Here is a 22,211-nt window from a genome sequence, read left to right on the forward strand (position 1 = left end):
CATTCTGTGACATGTTATTGGTTTACCTACAGTGTACATGGGGTTTTCTCTGCTGCTGAACACCGTTCCCTGCCGGGAGCAGGTGGTGGTGATTGTCACTTGACAAGAGCTTCAGCCATTATTGCGTTTACAAGACAAGAGGTTGTAATAGGTCATCTGAGCAGTGCTATGTCTTCAGGGCTGCTTGGAGGCTACAGTGAATCTCTGTTGGAAAATTACTAAATGGGCTATAGCTAGCTGGTTGGCATGCTAACTTCAGAAGCAAAAAAACTTTCAACTCCTAGAGACAAATAAAAGAATGAAGTTTGATGCTGAACTTAAATATCTTCTAGACTGGTAAGTAAACAGCTCTTAATGCTAACGTTGGCTATGTAGCAATAGCAAAATTTACAAATAGTTTCTTTAATGTGTAGAGATTACATCTTTTTTTTTTTTTGGTCTTTTAGTTACGAAAAAAAAAACAAGCTAAGCCACAACACTGACATTATACTACCTTAAAAAAGTTATATTTTATCCAGGAGACATGGAGCAACATTAGCATTCATGTCATGGAGTCACGTTTCTGGTCAGATGATGAATGTAAGTCCAAATCTGTTTTTCTTGCAACTAGCTTCAGCAGCTACTTGCTAACTGTGTCTGTCGGCTGTTTGGTGCGGGGTGCAGGCAGCTGCTGAAAAACCAAGACTGAAAAATACACAGCTCTCCAGAGCTAAAGGCATCACAGCTGGGTGACAGCTCTCTGTGGGTTGTCTTTGTCGTACTTTGTCATTACACATTATCATTTTTTCCCATTACTGATTAAAAACAATATTGATGGAAAGTGTTCGGAGACTTTGCAGCACATGTTAACTGGCCATTTTTGTAGAGACATTACTGATGAATTGTGATTGGTTAATATGTGATGGTTACTAGGATACCAGCACCTTCCTCTCATGTGAGCCACTCCAGTCCTACAACACCCATCAAAAGAGACTGTCATGAGCTTGGTGGAAAGAGATTTTAATAATTTTTTTTTTTAAACTCCTCTGATGTTGATGCTCAGGAGTACAGTGTACTACATGATTTTACACCATTGCAGTAGTTGAATATTTGCTAATATCTTCTTTATAAAGACACGTTTCCCTGTAGGTAGTCTAATATAGAAGCTTCTTTGAGTCAGTGGACTGCCATCAAACTACAAAGAGCTGCGCTTATTTAATACAACAGATTTTCAGCACTGGTGTTCAACCTGACAAAACCATCCAAGCTGACCAATGTCTAACTGTGAAAACTAATGGCAGCACTGCAAGACCAACACCAGTGTGTTAGAGTTACTGAATGATAAAGAGAAGGCTGCGGTTGCCATGGCAGTAAACTGAGACAACACACTTATTTTGAGACCTGTCAGGTTGCTTCTATTGTAAAGAAGGCATAATGTGCTTGTATTTGTGTTGGATAATCTATAGTTTACCCAATACTTAGAACAACAACAGGTCATGTTGGTGCTAAACTAATATATAAAATGAATATCTGGCTTCAATAAACACCACAATTGATCTTATTATTTTAGATGTGTTTCTATTTCTTTTTTTATTGATTCATACTTATGTAAAACATGTTTTTAATAGTCCTATTACATGTGCTGCTCCTGCTGTGTCACTCCCCAGCTCAGTGGCATTGTTTTTAACTTGCAACATTTCTTGCTTCACAGCACAAAGAAGCAAATGCAGCAGGAACACAATGAGATCTGAAGTGTCTGAACGTTAGTCGTGCTGCTGAGTGCAAAGCGCACTGCGGAAGCTTTTATTTCACAGAGACTAAGTGCCTCCAGACACTAAGCAGCTTCCAACTCAATCACTGAGATCAACAATTATTATCAAAGCTGCACAGAAGTAATTTTACATATTAGTCAGATGCCAGCGATTACTGTTTGAATCTTCAGTGCAAGGTGATTCTTATAAGCTTGTGCTACATCTGTTATTGGCTGAATGTGCAAAGTCAAAAGTGGGAAGTGCATAATCATCGACTTCCATGCAATTGATGTAACAAGGTGGGAGAACATGGACATCCACAGTAAGCTTTTTTGATTTTTAACTCATATGGACAGGCTAAAGAGCTCCCTGATTTCAGTTATTATCCCTAAAATGATAATATCCATACTGTGTTATTTTCTGCAAAAAACATTTATAAATTCATGTTTTCATATTCTGACATGTCCTTTTGAGTAAATTTCATTGGTACTGGTGGAGTCTGCCATTCCTGTACTATGTTTAAAGTACCTTGATATGCACAAGGTACAGGCACAGTACATGATTCACACATGTACTTCAACATCAGGTGTTGCACTTTTAACTCACTGGCAGTTTACAGCTCAGGAATCAGGTATTTTGCTGCTTAGTATTGAGGACTTGCTTGACTTTAAGTGTCAGTTTTATTTGTTTATTGTTTTTCTCATGCTCTACTTACACCAAAAACCTTAATATGACACTTGGTGATTCAGGCTGTTTTACATCATATTCCTGCAGCTACAATTAACATTATTACGGATGCAAAGTAAAATGATCATGATAATCACATTCTGAATGTTGGTGCAGCCTCATATCAGATTATTGACTGTGACCTTCTGGATGAATGATGGCTGATAAGGTGGGTGGATATACGGGTGTGTGAATAGATGAGAAAATGTCTGGAGAGATGCCTGTATTGACAAACCCAATGACGGATGGGCGATAATGACTACTCACTGTCCTGACTGCAGATCCTTCTCGCTCACCACGGCACAGTTAGTCAGCGACAGCTCATCTGTTGGGCATCGCGCCGCTTGCATGGTCTGTGGAGAGAGAGATGGAGGGAGAGAAGATATTGATATTGAAAATTGCTGATAAATATTAGCAGAAGTGATTAATTGATAACAAAAACGTTCACCAATTATCAATTCTAAGCTTGTGAAACATCTAAATAAAAGAAAAAATTGATACTAAATTATAACAAATACTCACTTCACATACCCCCCATACCATTGTCTGTCACGGTGTCCATAAATTAACATTTAGAATAATGTCTAATGATATTATAATGATCTTTTAATGGTGTTAAAAGTGTATAAGGGCTGTCAGTTTTAGCATTGCACTCCACTAAAACTGTCGGACTCATAATGGACAAAAGGATCAAAACCAATGCAGCAGCTATGCCACACATTCCTCTTTCTTGTCGAAACCTGGCGCCTGTCACCCACAATGCAACTCTACCACCAACCGTTCAGTCTGAGATTCAGACGTGTTATGCTAGTAGCGGCTAATGTAGCTGCAAGTAGAGGTTAGCAAAATCTGAGAAACTCACTTCTGCCAAACTCCACGTGATGTTTTCTATTGAGAGTGTAGCCAATCCAGCTAATGTTAGCCTCCGGCTGCACGTCAACGCTAACAATCCATGAACTTGAAGCATGCTGAGTGAAAACTACTTCAGCTGTAACTCCTCCCTCCTCTCCTGACGTCGTTTGTTTGAAAGTTTTGCAGTTAAATGAATCGTCCATTGACTGAATGACTCACTTCTTGCTAAAAGCTTGAGAGAAAAACTGACATCCACTCACACCAGTGACCAGAAACGAGAGTGAGCAAGCCCATTGGTCAGATCAGGTTAGCAGCAGGCCTTACTGAGTAAATTTAAAGAAGAAATTAAATAAGGGGTGAGTAAAAATAATATATATTTTGCATAAAACATGTAATTTTGGATAATTTCAAGAAGGACAATAAAAATATAAAAGACTATGACTCTACCTTCACCCTTGACAATTAGGCCATTGCCACGCCCCCAGGTTTTCTAGATATCCAAAAATTATTTTCTTCAGACCCAACTCAAACTGACTTAAGAAACATCACTTGAGTACATTTACTGTATAGGACTTGACACAGCTCACACAGAAGCTGAACATTTTCTAAACAACTTCACATACAGTAGCACTCCACCTGTGACACCTGTGATGTGAAAAATCTTCCGGGGTCCCCTTAAAGCAGAGCAACAATGTGGTAAAACCTGAAACCTTAGATAACCAGTGGTGGAAAATCACTACGTACATTAACTCAGATACTGTCCTTCAGGAAACATTAAGTTATTAATTTACCCAAAGCTTCAAAATCATTTTGATGGTTCACAAATAAACAATAATAGGAATAGTAATAGGAGGAATGGCGCCTCTCTCATTTCCACTCCATGCCATGAATGCCTTGGTTTGAGTGGTTGCAATCTCCAGTGAGGAGTGGCCTTTGGAAGGACCTGGTCCAAAGGTTGAGAACCACTGGATTAAACTACCTAATCTTTATGTGAAATTATGTGTTACTTAACGCTTCCTACACCCCAAATAATCTCTTCACAATATTCTTGTTAATTGAAAAGATAGATTAGCAATTGTTTGCCAGACAGGAAGTAAATAACTTCAAGGGAACAGAACCATCAATGCCAGAAGAGAAGACTAATCACTGTATCAGATATTTTATCCCAGTTGAGAATAGATACAGGCAGCTTTCAGTGTTACCAAAGGAAGTGAGAAAGCAAAGATGTGATCTGCACTGTGATCACCAGATGGTAAGAGATAGACAGATTGGCAATAATGTTTGGAATACTCTGAAATCCATGAAAAAAGCCAAACTGTTTATCTTTATCTCACTCAGGTGGCGTATAAAGGACATGAAGCAGGAGAAGCTACTTGTGTATCAAGGTCCACGCCTCTCTATAATCTATACACTGGCTTTACTCTGATTTTCTATTTTAATTCCATTTCATGAATTTCATTTGAGCACGTAATTCCTGATCTTCCAGGATCTCCTACAGCTTACAGCTAAAATAGGGTCAGATCAAAATGGAGATGAGTCCCACTGAGAGAGAGGTATGAATTTTTCAAATCAGATAGAAGAGAGACAGATCAGGACAGAGGCCGAAGACACGCTGACATGTTCTCATTTCAACACAAATTGAAAAGCCTCTGCAGAACAACCGTCTCTGCCGCAGAGACGAGAGGTTACAAAAACCGACCGCGGGGTTCGGCAGGCAGAGAAATTCCCATGCACATCACTGCAGCACGAGCGCGCTGAGTGGTAACCATGGTAACTGCATTAAGCAATCAGAAGAGCCACTGACAATAAATCAGGCTTTACCGCTGGGTGATTCAACACAGGCTGGAATGGCTCTGTCCCTCGGAGGCAGCAAATATTACTCTACCACAAATTGTTTTAAGTCATTCGTTCCTGTGAGGCTTTACAGCAAATACACGCACCGATCATCCGTCCTGCAAATATGATGTATAACAGCAAATATATCAACGACATCGGACACTGATAGGCTCCTCTGTGTTTCCTATTTGATTTGTGTATTCCTTCAACACTAACTGAGGCAATACACAAAGCAAGCGCTTCATTCAAAGCTCAAACAATACAACAATTCACTCCCATATGCTGTCGAAACTTCCTCCCTTGAAGAGAGCTCGAGAGTGAGTCTCTGTGTCTGTTAATTTGGCAGACGCTCTTCTCCAAGCAGACGTAGAAATGAGGCACTTTTTTTTTTTCATTAGAGAAAGAGCCAGAGAATCAAGAGACAGCGACTGAGAGAAAGAGCATATTAGGTGAGCAAGTGCTCTCAGAGGAGTCTGAGAAAATGTGAGTCTTCAAGTGATTTTTGATGACAGGCAGGGATTCGGCCAACTGAATCAAATTTGAGAACTAGTTCCACAACCATGGCACCGTACAAGAGAAGAGTTGAGACTGAGACGTCCTGCTTTGCCTAGTTCATTTTCATATGTAGTTGGGGTGGGGTGCTGTACTCTGTAGGTGAGCATTAGTGATTTGAACAACAACAGGGGAAAGTGGAGCGACATGAGCTGTCGTTGGCTGGTTGAAGACCAGATGTGCTGCAGAGGTTGCTGTGCATTCTGGCAGGTGTGCCAGAGAAACACTATAGCAATCAAGTCAAGAAATGTCCAGTCCTGCACAAGGAGTTGGCAGCAAATTCAGTCAGATGAAACCTGACCTTTCTGATGTTATAACGCTCAAAGCAACACGACCAACTGACAGATGCTAAATGCTCTGTAAAAGTGAATTCATCATCATTCCCCACGGTCAGATTTCTTTTCCAATTTGGTGGACAGAAAGAGTCACTAAGAGTTGAATCTGAATTAAAGGTTCCCTCATTCATTTGAAGACATCAGTCAATCGGGCTGTGATCTGCAAGAAGGTTGTCTGCCTTTAAGGACAGATAGAGCTGGGGATCATCAGCATAGCAGTGGTAAGAAAACCACAAGTGCATAATAGGACAAAGGGAGGTGGTAGCAAGCACAGATCCCTGTACCACCGCAGTGGAGAGAAAGTGGCGCTTGGTTTGTTCAACCTGTGAGGGCAACAAACCAGAGTAGTGCTGGAGCAGAGATGCCGATTTCAGATAGTGTGGACAACGTGTCAAAGGCTGCCGACAGGTCCAGCAACTGATGACCCTTCTTGCTGGCCTCAGGGTTTCTCTGATTGATAGCTATGTGGTGTTGTAGAGGGGCAAAAAATAACAGGGACACATGAATTTCATCAGTTGCAAACGTAGAAAAACTACAATATCTTCACCACAAAGAAAGTGGCATCTGCCTTTAGAATAACCCATCAGTTTGTCCTAGTTTCATAAACGATGGGTCGATGGTAAGATAAAATATCTATGTTTCATCAGTGAACATCTACACCAAACACAGTGCATTTGTGCAGGCCAGGCTTTTTGAAGGTGGAGAGATAATGCAGAACAGACTGTTTAGAGCACATACTGGTGACCTGCCAGCTGGCTGTAATTATAATGCAATGCTTAACATTGTCACTAATTCCTTAAATAATTTATACCATTGCTTGCAACAGCAGATGTATGTGGGCAACTGAGAGTCAGGTAAGAATCATGTTACTTTGCTATGAGGTATTAACTTTCCTTGTACTCGGTGTGTTTTTGAATGTGTTAATCCATAACCCGCTGCCATATAAACAAAACGTCCACCCCGATTGAAGCTGCAGCCTTTGCAGCAATTTGAAAATCAGCACTTATGAGTTTGATCTTCTGCCAAAATAACACAAAAATGCAACGCTTTTTAACTTTTCTCATTAGGAGAAAAGCTATGGATAGGAAACAGTATCCAGATCCCAGTGGGGTCCAAAGGTCTGAGACCACTTTCCCAAACTTTAATTACTTTAATCACATCTGCTTATAACCCCCTGTTGTTGACATCAAACTCATAAATCATAAATCACAATGATCACTGCATCCTAAGGTATTTAGTTCAGTTAGAAAGACAGATACAGGGGGATAGGGACACTACCTCTACCAAGAGCTAAATATATAAAGACTATTATTTTGTACACAACTGTGTATCAATATATAAGAAAATGAAAGAGAGTGGATAGAAAGAGCAAGTGGGAGAGTGGGCACAGAGAGACAAACTGATAGAAACACTGCAGTATTGGCATCATGCCCACATCATCCCCACCCCTGTAGTCTGGCCAGACACAGGTGAGACAGAGCAAGACCAGTGTGTCAAAAAGCCTTAAAGGGGCCTTTCACTTACAATAAACATCAACTCTTTCCTTCCATGTCTTTAGTCGTATTTATTATCTCAAAGAGGATTTTGTCATGGTCACTAAATTCCTAAATAGCATCATTCATTATACTTATATTGAACATCTTGTACAGCAGGGCTGAAATCCAACAAGCACCATTAAAACCAAGACAACAACACAAAGAATTACAGCCTCAAATACAGTTTGTTTATACTGAACTCTATAATGTGAATTCCAGGTCCACTTAAATAATATCTGGTCCTAAATCAAATTTAACCTATGTTTATTTTAGCTCTGACTACTGTAATAATAACTACTCATACATAATCATTGTATTTATTTATTTCAATATCTTGAACAGCAGTTCCAACTATGTAATTAAAGCTGCATTCATTGATTTTTGTTTGTTTGTCTGTTTTGGGCCGTGGAACAAGTTGTAAACACAACATCAACAAAGACTCATCCTATGAAGGTTTAGTGGTGAACGTGTCAGTATTGACTATTTAATATTCAGCAGGCACGAAGCAACATTACAGTAGCTTAATTCAGAGCTGTGGTTCTAAAGATCTGACAATAATAACTCCAGTGTTCATTCTGATCTAAGGTCCATTTTGCTCTCCATCATCCCCTGAGGGAAATATCTGGCTCTTTAGCGGCTAAATTCTCCCACATGTTCACCAGCTAGTTGCTAACTGTGTCTGTCTGGTGTCTGATTGGTGCTGGACAAGTAGCTCATCGTGGATTTATCAGAGCTTTTTTTTTTTTTTTTGATAAAAATGATGTAAGAGTACTAACAGTGAACCAATCAGTAAACACGCACAGAAACACACCACAATGCTCTGCAAAGCTAAGGAGTACTGTATAATAAGATGTGTTTACAGGTGTTTAAATGTCTGTTTGTCTGTGGACAGACTGTCACCATGATATTGTTGCAACCGTGCAAGATTTACATTTACATTTACATTTACATTTACATATTTGTTAGACACTTTTATCCAAAGCCACTTACAAATGAGGGACGCCACTAAAAGCTTCAGCACAGTAGGAAACCTTGAAGTAAGAGCTAAGAGCTACATCTAAGATTAAAATGAAGGCGGAGTTTAAAGATGGGTGTGTTCAGACCCATTACCATACTGAGTAGCCCTATAGTAATGTAATAGCTACTGAGTAGTCATGGGCTGGAGCGTCAACATGTTGATGGGTGTTGCGGTTGGTGTGATCCCATTGCAAGGTGTAGATTTGTCACTGAGAGCAACCTCTTTCAGATTACACAAAGTAAACTAATTCACTGTTAACATAGCAATATTGATCACTACAGCTTTAAAATTTCACATTTGAATGCATTGCCAAGCAAATAGTGAAAAGCCGTCAGGACCACTCTGAAGAGATTCATATGGTCACTTAGAAACATGTAATTTACACATTTGTTGAGCAACTGTCAGTCACAAAAGGTCTTACTAAAACTATTACTCTTATTAGTTCGACATGTCCTTTGAGTTGCCCAGAATATACCAAGTCTTTGCAGTGTATTTATGACTTGTGGAAATTGATTTGTAAATATCTCATATATAATTATGGACAATCAAACAAAACCATTTTCTGTCAAAAGGGTGTGTCACTAACTGGGGAATGAAAAACTATTCCCCTTGTGGAACAGAATGCAAATGGGATACATGATGGAAAAACATTTCATTGTAATGGAGATGGGAAAGATTGTTTTCAGCAGGGACAGCAGAGTGGCACAGAAATCAATATGGACGATACAGAGGGGAGTAAAGAGCAAAAGCGTTGTGAAGTAGTTGGAATACAAACCAATGGGATGCCCTAGAAAGCAATCTGGGTAACAGAGAAAACAGAAAATGGTTTATTAAAAATCCTACACTGTTTGTTCAGAAATGCAGTTTCTGAAGGTCAGTTGTTCAAATGTTTTTCTCCCCAAGAAGTTAAAGCTAGAGATGATGGCCCTGTCAACCCCACTGCACCAACACTGCAACCTAATGTATATTTAAACAAGTTGTAAATAAAAAACAACTCTTGTGGAAGGAAACCAGGCTATTTTTTGTGATGTGGTCTCAAATGTTCTGTTACAGGAATTGCACTGTAACAAAAATAATCCTTTGTCAAAAGTCTTCTCTAGCTTTTCTGGAGCTTTTTACTGCACCTCAGGATCTTCATCAGTTATCTAACTGTAGAGTCAGTGGACAGCCCAAGAAGAAAAGAGAAAAATCTAAATGTCCATAGAAACTTCAACAAATCACAACAGATCTTACACCTGGAGCAAAGGGGCCACAGTGCAATGAGTGTCTTCACTAGTTTCAGACTGACGCAGTGCCCATCTGAGGGCGTGTTGGGCTTAAAATGTCAGGCACATTGTTGGCAAATTGCTATTTTGAGACAGTGGAAAGTGATTGACCAACAAAAACCTGGTCTTAAATCAGTGCAGCAGTATTTCACTGTCATTTTGCACATTATCAAGAGAGTAATATGCGCCTGCATAGGCGGCCACACAGAGCGTATACACTGTCTGTTTCGCACGAGCAAAGTTTTTCCCATGCATCACCTAGACTAAAGTTGTCCTACTACAGCTTCATAATGAACCAAAAGTTAATTTACACGTCTCATAATGTAACATGAAAGATGTCTGATGTTGTGATTTTTGTCACTACTTTTTTGTAGAGCTGTGTGCAGTGCATTGATTCACTCAGCCTTTCCTTGCAGCCTCTGGACGCACAGAGCTGCTGCGTGCATGTGACGGGACTGGGCTCATTGGTCAGTAACAACATGTAATCAACTGAGCACCATTATAATAGCAACCCGCCAAAGTGCAAGTGTGTCTGGCTTTTAAAGGGAATGGAAGATGGCACTCTGGTCTAATGCAGTTATACTCCCATGATTAATAAAGAGTACTTAGTACAACCCTTTTGCCTGGTGCATTGACCGTTTATCCCCTGTTGAAAAAGCAAAAGTGATATGGACACATCTAAATGCTTTAGACCATTCAAATATGCCCAAACATTGCACATTTGCACATGTTACAATGCCTCCTATCTGAATGGTTCTCAGTATTTGGCTAGCCCGATGAACGAACTGCTGGATCATTCTTTGATCCTTGCGTAGTTTTCTGATTGGCTCCCATGCTCTCTTAGTAACCTACAGCCATGCTTATGGCCCTGTGGGGCTGCACTCTGACATGCTCACAGTGATAATGCGATCATGCTAGCCAGCATGTTAGCACGTTAATATCTGCTAATCAGCACTAAATACAAAATACAGCTGAGGCTGATGGGAATGTCAGTAGTTTTGCAGGTGTTTTACTTAAACTCAAGTGCTGGACAAATTATAATTTTGGCTGGATGATGGTGCTGGACCAAACATAAGCTGATGACAATGATGACAGTTCATCCTGAGGGGAACATGGATGTTTGAACTAAATTTCATTTTGTCATTTCACCCAAAAAGACATATATCGGCCAGTGATCACCTCTCATCTCATGTCTTAGCAAACTGACTCACTATCATGTTGTTTAGTTGGTCCATCAGTGTCCTATCAGCAGAGGCTTTTTTACTGCATGTTAATAGCTAGTGTTTTCTCTCTATTGTAGTGTGTTCATTGGGTCCAATCATCCTTGTGTGTTTGGGTGCTGATGTTGGGTCTATTTAAAAAAAAAGCATTGTATAAGAGGTTTGGGTAGGTTTTCCATGGGCTAGTTTCAGATCAGAAACAAACATGTGGATCCATCCAGCCCTTTAGCTAACGAGCTTTTGATTCATTTTTCACCATGAAAACTCATCATCACTGGAATCCATTGTAACTGTGGTGACTCCACACTGGCCACAGCCTCTGTTGTAACTGAGTAATGGTGTAATTACCAAATCTCTCAAAGATCTCAATCCTCATTTCACAAGATCTTAGGCTAATGTGGCTAATGTACTGTAATACCAATCTACCTCACTAAGTTAACTCTGCTTCAGACTACCTGCTACCTGAACCAAAATGGCGAGCTCCTACTGGAACAATCCATTTTGTTCTGGGCTTCAGAGACTAGGCGTTCTCTGCAAGTTGTAGTGCAACAAGGGCAGTTGATTGATGGATGCTAATGATTAGCGTTTCCATTCAGTCAGCATATGACACCAGCTTGACATTGCAGCTCAGTCACTGGGTTGCAATGGTGCCAAATACTCTAGGGGTTGCCTGAATCCTGAGGTACTAGCCAGCTATCCTGCCTGCAGCAGGGGGGCTGAAAGCAGTGACGCACATCCTCTATACCACCAACTCTCCGGTCAGAGAGCCACAGACAGACAGCATGCTACCGGGCAGTAATAGCAAATATACTCCACATGATGAGGAAGATGGCAGCTCGTTTTGAGAGTTTAACAAGTGTGTATCCATACATACCTTGAAAAATATTACGACCTTGTGGGCGCCAGCGTAGGCAAGCAGAGAGGAAGGACAGAAGACAGTATTTGAGACAGAGGGGGACTTAGAGCAGCAAGCTGCTGAGGCTGAGGTGCGAAGCTGTGGTGGCTGAAGACAGGTGCATTCAAGTTGCAAGCTGGGATGGTGACACATGCATGCAAGCCAGAGCTGGGGGTTGCTTTGAGTGGATTCTAAACAGCTTTTCAAAACTTTTCTTGTATTTTTTTTTCTTTTTTGTATACTTTATTCTTCTTTTCCAGCTGCCATATTTACACATTATCCATTTCCAAGTCACACCCCAGAATCTGGTAGCGGTATGATGATGTGAGCCATATGCAGAGTGCCATGCCAAACATACAGTTTATCACAGGGTTCATCTTCCCCACAGTAGAGACAAAGTGCCAGCTGTCTTATTGTGGTAAGAGACGTGGATACAGAGGAAAGAACCTGCTGGTTTTTGTGCTCTGATGATCTGGCGAATGTTCATTGTTAATGGATGAAAGGGGGAAATGACATCAAGGTGACCATACTGGGAATACTGGTAACTTTTCCTGTGAACTTGCCTTAGGTGATTTAGTTACATATTCAGATCAATAAATCAGTCAATCAAGGATAAATACATTTGAAAATCCCATAATTTATTATTAGAATTTATTTCTCTTATGCAGTAATTCACACCAGTACGAGTCCTGTTATTGCTCTGTGTCTTGTCCACTCTTAGTTGTTTTAGGACTGGGTCAGGCTGCATTAGCTGGCATGCTCAAACAGACAAAACATTACAGGTAGTGGAACAATGTCAGAAGAAATACAAGTTGACAGTGAAGTTTCCCTGTTTGCCTTCCTGCTCTAGTTTCTGGGCAGAGCTGCGTCTACCATCACCTCGAGGAAGCTCTGAGCTGCCCCGCGAGGAACAGCAGAGCGATAAACCCGGCTCCAACACCAGCTGTGCAACTTCAAAGAAAATATCTTTGTAAGAGGAGAAAGGATGGAAACAACATTTTACATTTTACGATAACTCTTTCCATCCCTGTGTTGTGAATACCTGAATATTTAAACCACAGTGTTTGATTCGTGTTAAAGAAATAGTTTCACATTTTGGGAAACATGCTACAGCTCTGTTGCTGAGTTATATAAGAAGGTTGATTCCACTTGCACAGCCAATATGTAGATGGAACCAGCAGCCTGTTAGCTTAGCTTAGCATAGCTTAGCACAAAACTATGGGAAACAGCTAGCCTGGCTCAGCCCAAAGAGACAGAAACTAACCAGGACTCTGTGCTGTGTTAAACTATTCCTGAAAACCTGCAATTCTTCATAAATAACAACGATTTTACATCATGAGTCAGAAAATAAAAACGTACCAGTAATTTGTTTGCCAGATGTGTGTTTTTTTTGTATTCTTTGTTTCCTATCATATTAATCATCATGAACACCCCTTAGATTTATCCAGCGACCCCTTTGGGCTTTTTGACCTCAAGGTTTGGAACAACTTTTCGAGAACATTTTGCATGGAGAGACACAAACACAGTTAGATTGTGAATACGTTGTTGAAATACTTTGTGACATTAACCCTCCTGTTATGTTCCGGGTCAATTTGACCGGTTTTAAAGTTTGAAGATCTAGGAAAAATAGTTAAAAGTATTTTTTCAGTATAAAACTTCTTCTGCTTGCCTTAATTAGTGTAATCAACATATAATATGAAAATGGTTAATCTCACATATTTGCAACCACCCCCTGCACGTTTATATCACATAGATACTGTTCGGGTCAATTTGACCCAGCAGTCAAACTGGAGGTAAAAGGGTGTCAGAAATGTCACAACTGTGAGACATATTTCATCCCAATCACTCACACACACACACACACACACACACACACACACACACAGGTGCAGGTGTTATGATATTTGACGAGAACCATTTATGTTCCCGCGGGAAAACTCCACCCACATTCAGCAGACACTCAACAGGGGAGGGGCAAAACATATAAAAGATTCTCTGCATGGGAGTCCTACCAACATTACACTCTGTCAGGCAAACCTTTACAAAATGAGCAGCAGAAGCAAAAGGATGACAGTCCAGGAGGCTCTGGAAGTCATCATTGATCATGACAGTGAAATGGAGGAGGATGTATCTGAAGATGAAGACCATCTTGAGCTCAATTCTGATTCTAATTATTCTGATTTTGAACCAGATGAGGGAATTGCTATTCATATTCCTCCAAGCAAGACATTCATGTTAAAAAATGGTGAAATACAGTGGTCTTCATCCCCAAATATGCATCAGGCAAAACTGTCTGCAGAAAACATAATCAAGACAGTGCCGGGGCCCACTAGGATGGCAGTGACTCATGTGACTGACATCAAGTGAACTTTTGAGCTGGTCATGCCAGATTAAATACAGAAAATCATTCTGGAAATGACTAATCTGGAAGGGAGGCGTGTTTTTGGGGAGAATTGGAAGGAGCTACACAAAACACATTTAGATGCATATTTGGGGCTCCTCATCCTTGCTGGGGTCTATAAGTCGAAGGATGAATCGACAGCCAGTCTGTGGGATGCAGAGACAGGGAGGGCTATATTTCGGGCCACAATGTCTCTGGAGACTTTTCACATTTTCTCCAGAGACAAGGGCTGGTAGACGGGAGAGAGACAAGCTGGCAGCTATTAGGACTGTGTGGGACAAGTGGGTAGAGCAACTTCCACTACTCTATAACCCAGGCCCTAATATCACAGTGGGTGAAAGGCTGGTGGCATTCAGAGGTCGCTGCCCATTTAGGCAATACATGCCTTCCAAACCAGCTAAATATGGAATAAAAATCTGGGCAGCATGTGATGCTAACACCAGCTATGCATTGAACATGCAGGTTTACACTGGAAAGCCGGTTGGAGGAGCCCCAGAGAAGAATCAGGGCACAAGGGTGGTGCTCGACATGGCACAGGGTTATTACAATGTTATGTAAAACTATTGTGTTTCATATGTTGGTCTTTCAAAAGCAATAAAGTGGTGAAACATTTAAAAAAAAGTTTGAACATGCATTTTTTAAATGAAAAACGAGTGAATTATCCTAATTGAACCATCACCTGTTAGAGGTAAGGAACACCATTGCACTAAATATTGATAGAATAGTTAGTAATGAAATATTCACAGTGCTTGTTAGGATTCTTTTGGTTTCGGACATCTTTTGGATAATTAAACATGCACTGGGTCAAACTGACCCGGGAACACCACTGCTGTTCCTAACAAATGAACATAACAGGAGGGTTAAGATCCTTCCACCCATCCATCCATCTTTTTTATTGCTTCCTCACCTCTTCCCTCCTTCCTTCCTTCCTTCCCTACAACACACTTTCTCTTGCCCTTTGAGAAGATGTGCTTCGACCTGCAGCTTAGCAGCAGAGATGATCAAAGTCTGTTTAATTTACTTGGAGAAAACACAGCTTCAGCCACTGTCTCTGGTTTGTCTGGATGGCTGATATGAGAACATCCCGTTGTCCGAGGAGTTCCTTTGAGCTGCTGTTGGCTCAGATGTTCCTTTTCTTTTTTTCAAAGCTGCTCTTGTGCAGAAAGTTGAAGGAGCTGAATGTGGTTTCTTGCCGAGAGCGGGTGGTGGTGATTGACGCTTGACAAGAACTTCGGTCATTGTTGACTTTATAATCCAAGAGGTTATAACACGCCCCCTGAGCAGCGCTATGTCTCCGAGTGACAAGATTGGCCGGGGCTAGCTGGTTAGCATGCTGACTTCAGTAGAGGAAAAGATGTGATAGACAAAATATTAACAATGACGTTGCTTTCAGCCTCTGGAGACAGATGTTGAAGTTTGATGCCAAACTCTCAATGGTTTTTTCTTCTTTCTTAACAGCTGTTCATGCTAATGCTAGCTATGTAGCAATAGCAAAACTTACAAATAGCTCCTTTAATGTAACATGCACTGTACTGAGTTGTTCTCCTGAGTTACCACACACAAAAAAAGAGCATCACTTCTTCATCCAACCTCATCTGTTAAGCTTAAGCAGATCTCTCGTCTGTGGACAGATTTTCTGTGAAATGAATTCAGCTCACTACGTCGCCCTCATTTAATCTGTTCACTTCAGCAAACGTCATTATCTCCAGCAAAATTTCTCTGGTGGCTCATCATCATTTTATAACGCTGATAAAATTTCTCTCCCACATTTTTAATAAGGATTGTTTTTTTTTTTAATTATTGTTTTTCAATAACTCTTCATTATTTCTCCCTCCCCCTGGCGCTTAACAAATCTCAGATCTCCTCAATATATTATTCAAACAGTGCTTCCTCTCTTCTGGCAGTGTGCTGTGTGTGAAACTGCAGCAGCAGGGAGTGGCAGTGGAACGCTCCCGTCACTCGCTGCCTCTCGCTCTAAATATTCCTCTTACTCCAAGTATCCTGTTGAATTATTCATCCCGCTGTGCCTCGGGCACTGGCAATCGATGGGTCTGCTGCATTGGAGCCAAAGGTTTGAAATATATGGTTATGTTGAGGAATGGGTCACATTATCACCCAATTCAGTAGTTCTCCACAATCCCACAGAGCTTTTTAGCGTCTTTCAGCTCAGTGTTTTTGGTTGAAAGCACAAGAGGCTGAAAGACGGAGGTTTTGATTGTTGTATAGGGCATTAGTCCTCAGCTGCGTACTCCAGCCTGCGTATTTTAGGGTTTATATTTGATCAGATTCATGTCGTTAGACACTCATGTTAAGTTGTTGACCAATTCTTGTTTTTTTCCACCTATGAAACATCAGTATGCTCATTAATGCTTTTATTTCTTCACATGTTAACTGTTGCAATGCATTTTTCTCCCCCCTTAGTAAATCTGCACTGGATCATCTGCAAGCAATCCAGAATGCCACCACTAGACTTCTTAACAGGTCAAACCGATGGTCCCATGTTGCACCTACACTCTGGCTCCCTGTTACAAACATAATTCAGTTCAAAATTCTCATTGTTACGTACAGAGCCCTGCACCATCAAGCCCCTGCATATTTAACTGAATTACTCATCAGATCTGTCCTCTCTTCAGCTCTGTCAGGTCATGTAAAATAAATTTACCATCAGTCCCACAAACCTGCTTAAAGACATGTGGTGGGACTTTTAAGGCATCTTAAAGTTGGACCTCTAGGTTTTGCTTATTCTGTGGAGTCGTCAAAAAAAAACCAGCTAAGTTACAGATAACCTGTGCACACCAGGTCTGTTGCTCATGTATTTTATTTGGCACTATACTGTATTCCTGTGTTTTCTGTGGTTCTGCATTTTGTATGACCATATGCAACAGTGACTTTAACCTTTTATGGTTTTGTGACTCATATCTGTGAAAAGTGCTCTGTATATGAATAAACTTTCTTTCTTTCTTACGGACTTTACTGTCTGTAGTTGAGGAACAAAGTTAGCAGATAGCTGGTAAAGATACTGAATCATGTAGTGAGCTAAAGCGCCAAATATTGTCCTCAGGAGCCGAGTTGGTGGAAGCCAAACCAAGTGCTAAAAGGAGGGTGAGTATTGGACTTACAGCACATTCATCAGGGGGCCAGAAACACAACTTTACATTTGGTTGTTTTGCTAAACAACTGGTTGATTGGTACACAGGATGGAAATCACTGTCAGAATCACAATCCATTAAAAGTATATATATATATATATATATTCACCTCCACACATACATAAGCACAGACAAACACTCAACCTATTTTGTGTAAAGAAACAACTAAAACGAAAACAAACGTTCAGTCCCTTAAACTAAAACCTCTCAGCCTCTGATCTCGGGATCTTGCCACAGAACATCAGAAAAATCAATGTCAAACTAATTTGTCGCATTTACTTCACTGCAATTACGTTTTAAACAATTTCCATGAAAGTGAATGAAATACAAGCCGAGCTCTGCAGTGAAATGTATCAGCTCTATGTGCATTGTCAAACCTTGAGCTGTGTTTTGGAATCTATGCAACATGTTTAAACACTGCATGTCAAAATCAACTCTGAAGCCTTTGACCAGGTCCTGCTTGGCAGCTGACACACGTTCAATATCTGTCACCAGCACCTCTCTGAGCGCATTATGAAATTAATAAGCTGCATATAAGAGCCAACTCACTCCCCCATTTAAATAAATCACGCTAAGTAATTTCTCAGCCGTCTGCTGTTGAAGATGGTGATAAATGAAGAAGGTTTCAGGGCACACGCTGCTGTAATTCTTCGTGGGCTGTGATGGGGCCTCTCCGTCAGATTTAATTACTTATAACTGAGTCTGTTATTCAGGGGCACTTCATCAAGATTGTAAAAAATAAAAGTGTCGAAATTGGAAAAGACATGAGAAATAAGTATTTAAAAATTGACTGGGTTGTAAAGTAACATTGTTATGAGGCAAAAGAGTGGACAGGACTGGGTTTAAAAATAAAAAAATGATATGGACCATTAATTGTACGTGCAAACGTATAATCTGCTGCAGCCATGTTTAGCTTTGGAGCTATTTTGGGTGAGTAATCAACTGTTCATCCACTGTAGAGCCCTTTTTAATCTACCTAAAACTGGGAGTCAGTGAAGTGAACCTTAGCTCGAGCAGTGAGTGAGTGTCATTTATTCAGAGGTCATCAGGTGAACCTGAACTGCACCTGACCTTTCCACGCAATTTAAAAAGCAACGCACGAAGCAGCACCTGTACGTACTGTTTGTATCCAGCAAAATCAAAGGAAACAAAATGCTGCATGTACCAACAGGGAGGTCAACAGCAGAGAGCGCAAAACATGTATCTGTCCTATGGTAGAAACCAAATAGAATCCCTTGTGCGTTAAGATAAACTGGTTAAACAGTTGTAGACACCATAACTAGTTGGGTGTCTTTTTGGTTTCAGGGCAGTGAACCATTAACACTGTGTTTAGCATTAACCACTCACCATGACCACATTGCTGAATGTTCTTTGGAAGCCAAACGAACTTCACGCCCTCGCTCCTGTTGTGACGAGTCAATGCACAGGTGGAACTGATAAGCCCTAATGTTGCCATTTCAGTAATTAGAGCTATTAGTTTGTGTTGTCATTAGTTACACCTGTGTTTAACAGTCAAAATATCTAAACACAGCATTATATATTGAATCAATACCACTCTCATGTCTGTTCGATACATATAAGGCTACAGCTAGTTAGCATAGCTTAGCATGACTGGAAATAGGAGTAAGCAGGTAACTCTGCTTTGTCTGAGGGTAATATTATCTGCCTACCAGCACCACTAAAGCTCAATAATTAGCATACTGTATGTCATTTGCTCAATCTGTACAAATTTCTTGGGTGAGGGAAGAGTTTAAAAAAACCCAAACATTTCACACATATTTTTAGTATCTATCAGTACATACTATATTCTCACATGCTTTTATTAATCTACTATTTATCTTTTGCAAAATCTTAGTATGTGATATTTTCATTTTGCATTTTTTTGTACTGTCCACTTTGCTCCTGTAACACTGCAAATGTCCCCACTGTGGGACTAATAAAGGCCTATCTTATCTTATGACCTGAATTCTCTGCCAAAACCCATGAAACTGCAAATTGTTGTTTTTACTGTACAGTGTTTTTGCAGATTACACAAACCAGAATAATCAGTGAGGTTAGGAGCTACTGAGAGGCTGTGTCCCCTTGTTTCCAGTCTTTATGCTAAACTAAGCTAACTGGTTGTTGGCTGCATCTTTATCATATCCCTACGTTAGAGTCCTCACATGTAACCTGTGGCAAGAAAGCAAAAAGATCAAAGATCAAAATATTAAACTGTTCCTTTAATTGTCCTTAAAATCTTACAAAAGTAATGGAATTAAATTCATAGTAGAGCAACAGTGTTCATTACACTATACACTCAATTCAATGTGGTTTTGTGATTTTAAATATATTGTCCAATTATTATTATTATTATTATTATTATTATTATTATTATTATTATTATTATTATTATTCTTTGGGTCTATGTAGGGGCTCCTCCTCAGTCTAATTGTAGAAAGTGTGATGACAGAACAGACAAAACACACCAACACACACTCTGAACATTACTGTTGTCTTCATTTCACACACACACAGACACAGACTCACACAAAGACACAGTCGACAGTGTGTAGAGTAGGTGTGTATCTGTGTATTTGCTGGTGTGTTTTGCTCTGTTGTGCAGTGTGTGTCTATTTATCAGCTGTGTGCCGTGTGAGTGCAGTGTGTGTGTGTGTGTGTGTGTGTGTGTGTGTTGGCTGCCCCACAGCACAGAGAGACTCTCTAAATATAGCTGCAGCTCAGAGCTCACAGAGGAAGGCCCCGCACTGAGACAGCCACAGATTAACCATTACAATCTCTACACAAACACACACACTGGCAGACACACAGCCACTCACAGGAGCTGTACACACACATATCATGTTTTCATACAGACGGATCGTGTCCACACATATCCACAAATGTTCAAACATGAAACATAAAAGAGGCTGCTGCTGTTGTTACACACTTTCTGTCTGCCAGCAGGTGCTTATTGTATTTATGGGACAACTTTATTGATAAAAACATGTCAGTTAAAGATGCAGAAACCATCCACCTATAACAACCCATGATGAAGAGACAGTCACAGGCATCTGAAGGTGTGAGAAAACACTTTTAACATTAACTTGTCAGCAGTATGGAGAACCACAGGTGACATGCCAAAGCTTATATAGCGCATATTTATCGATATCTAACTGGACTTTAAAAACTACAGATTGCAGAACTTTTATTATATTTTTTAATTATTAGTTGGTATTGAAATGGACAATCAAAAAATTACAAGATTTGTTTGAATTCAAATTTAAAAATAAAAACATACAGTCAAATCAAAAATGGGATTATTCAAAGACAATTAAGGCTTCTGTGGGGCTTCAAAGCGTCACTGACAATTACCAGCAAATATTCCAATAGAGGGGTCGGGGGTTAGACACAGGACAACAATTATTCTTCATGTTATTGTTTGTTCACATGAAGGTTGCACGTCAGCTGTAAATTACAGTTTCCAGTTTATTTGATCAACTCAGGGGATCATCTTCAGAAATTTGTAAATTATTCCGGAGGTTAGTTCATTTTTTTCATCAATTTTTGTGATTGTAAGATACCAAAATTATGAAGGGACTGATTCTTGATCTGATTTTTTTTCATGTTTATGATACAGGATGCTTAAGATTGTGTCAAAGGAAAAAAGGAAAGGAAAAGAGCAAACAAAGGAAGGGAAGAAAGACTGGAGAGAAAGGCTTGAATAGAGATGTAGAGGCAGAGGAAGTGCATATGTTGCAGGTCCAGGCTGACACGGTAAACTGCAGCTGATTGATCACAGCTGGAAAAAAAACAGCTGAAAGCTTTTTCTGCTGTTTGGAGGGAGGGATGTGTTTGTCGACTGCAGGATGCAGAGAGGTGGTCTAACAGCCTCTGAAACTGGGTGAAACTGGCTACAACACAGACTGGAGCAGAGAAACAAATAGCAGGCTGCAGAGCAATAGATGGGTGAACTATGGGGAAATTATGAGGGAAATAAACCGCTCACCTTATTAAGCAGAAAGAGACTACGGAGAGGGAGAAACTATCAGGAGAGCTGCCATCTTTTGTCGCCCACTCACTTGTTCCATCACGCAAGTAGGCGTCTTTTTTTTTGACTGTGGGATCACAAGCACCCCAGCTCTGTCTATTGATTTTGACACAATTAAATCGACCAGGTTGTTCTTGAAAGCACGGACGCACTTCTGTTGGAAGACTGAATAAATCTTGGCAGCAATGAAACTAAGTGTCAGAGGTTCAATTGAGTTTTGTGCTTCAGCTGTTGGCTGGAAACGCTCTGAAATTAAGTACTGCAATCTACATTTTCACTGCGGAATCATTCTACTGTTTCACAGCCACAGCAAGGAGCATACAGAGTTACAGCAGTTAAAACAATGGAGAGCTGCAGGAATGAGTCTTAAAACTCACACATTAGGCAGCATTTTTGCAGCATTTTGTTCCCTCATCCCAAAGTCTGTGGGTTTGTTCAATGAGTTTTTGGTAAGATGGCTGAAATAAGGTCTGTGGTTAACACAACTTTTGCGCGTTTTATTCTATGACATAAAATATGTCAGTAAATACCCCAGTCATGATTTGTTTAAGCTTTTAAGTGCCAGTTGCTAACAAATGGCTAAATGAGACGACAGAGGTTGTTGGGGACGTTAGACGTCATCACAACGAACACAAAAACTAATCTACTCACTAGTCCACCTTTACAGGCT

The 22,211-nt window shown here is 40.3% G+C and overlaps 1 protein-coding gene across 7 annotated transcripts in view; it reads right to left on the reverse strand.

The window, feature by feature from the left end:
* Positions 1–22,211, reverse strand: part of LOC139618639 (vesicle-fusing ATPase) — a 49,327-nt gene that overhangs the window by 19,207 nt on the left and 7,909 nt on the right. For 2 of the 7 annotated variants that reach the window (XM_071474744.1, XM_071474747.1), the window contains exons 1-2: positions 3,319–3,482; positions 2,724–2,809 (exon numbers count right to left, since the gene is read on the reverse strand). In XM_071474744.1, coding sequence (XP_071330845.1) covers positions 2,724–2,809; positions 3,319–3,423 — 191 coding nt within the window. In that variant the 5' untranslated portion in view covers positions 3,424–3,482. Of the gene's footprint in view, positions 1–2,723; positions 2,810–3,318; positions 3,484–11,943; positions 11,962–22,211 lie in introns of those variants that run through there. The other 5 variants (XM_071474751.1, XM_071474750.1, XM_071474746.1 and 2 more) reach the window with 4 other exon arrangements.

This window comes from Trachinotus anak, unplaced genomic scaffold (genome assembly GCF_046630095.1).
Source record: "Trachinotus anak isolate AG129_WGS33_773 ecotype Australia unplaced genomic scaffold, CSIRO_AGI_Tana_v1 ptg000003l, whole genome shotgun sequence".
NCBI classification, from domain to species: domain Eukaryota; kingdom Metazoa; phylum Chordata; class Actinopteri; order Carangiformes; family Carangidae; genus Trachinotus; species Trachinotus anak.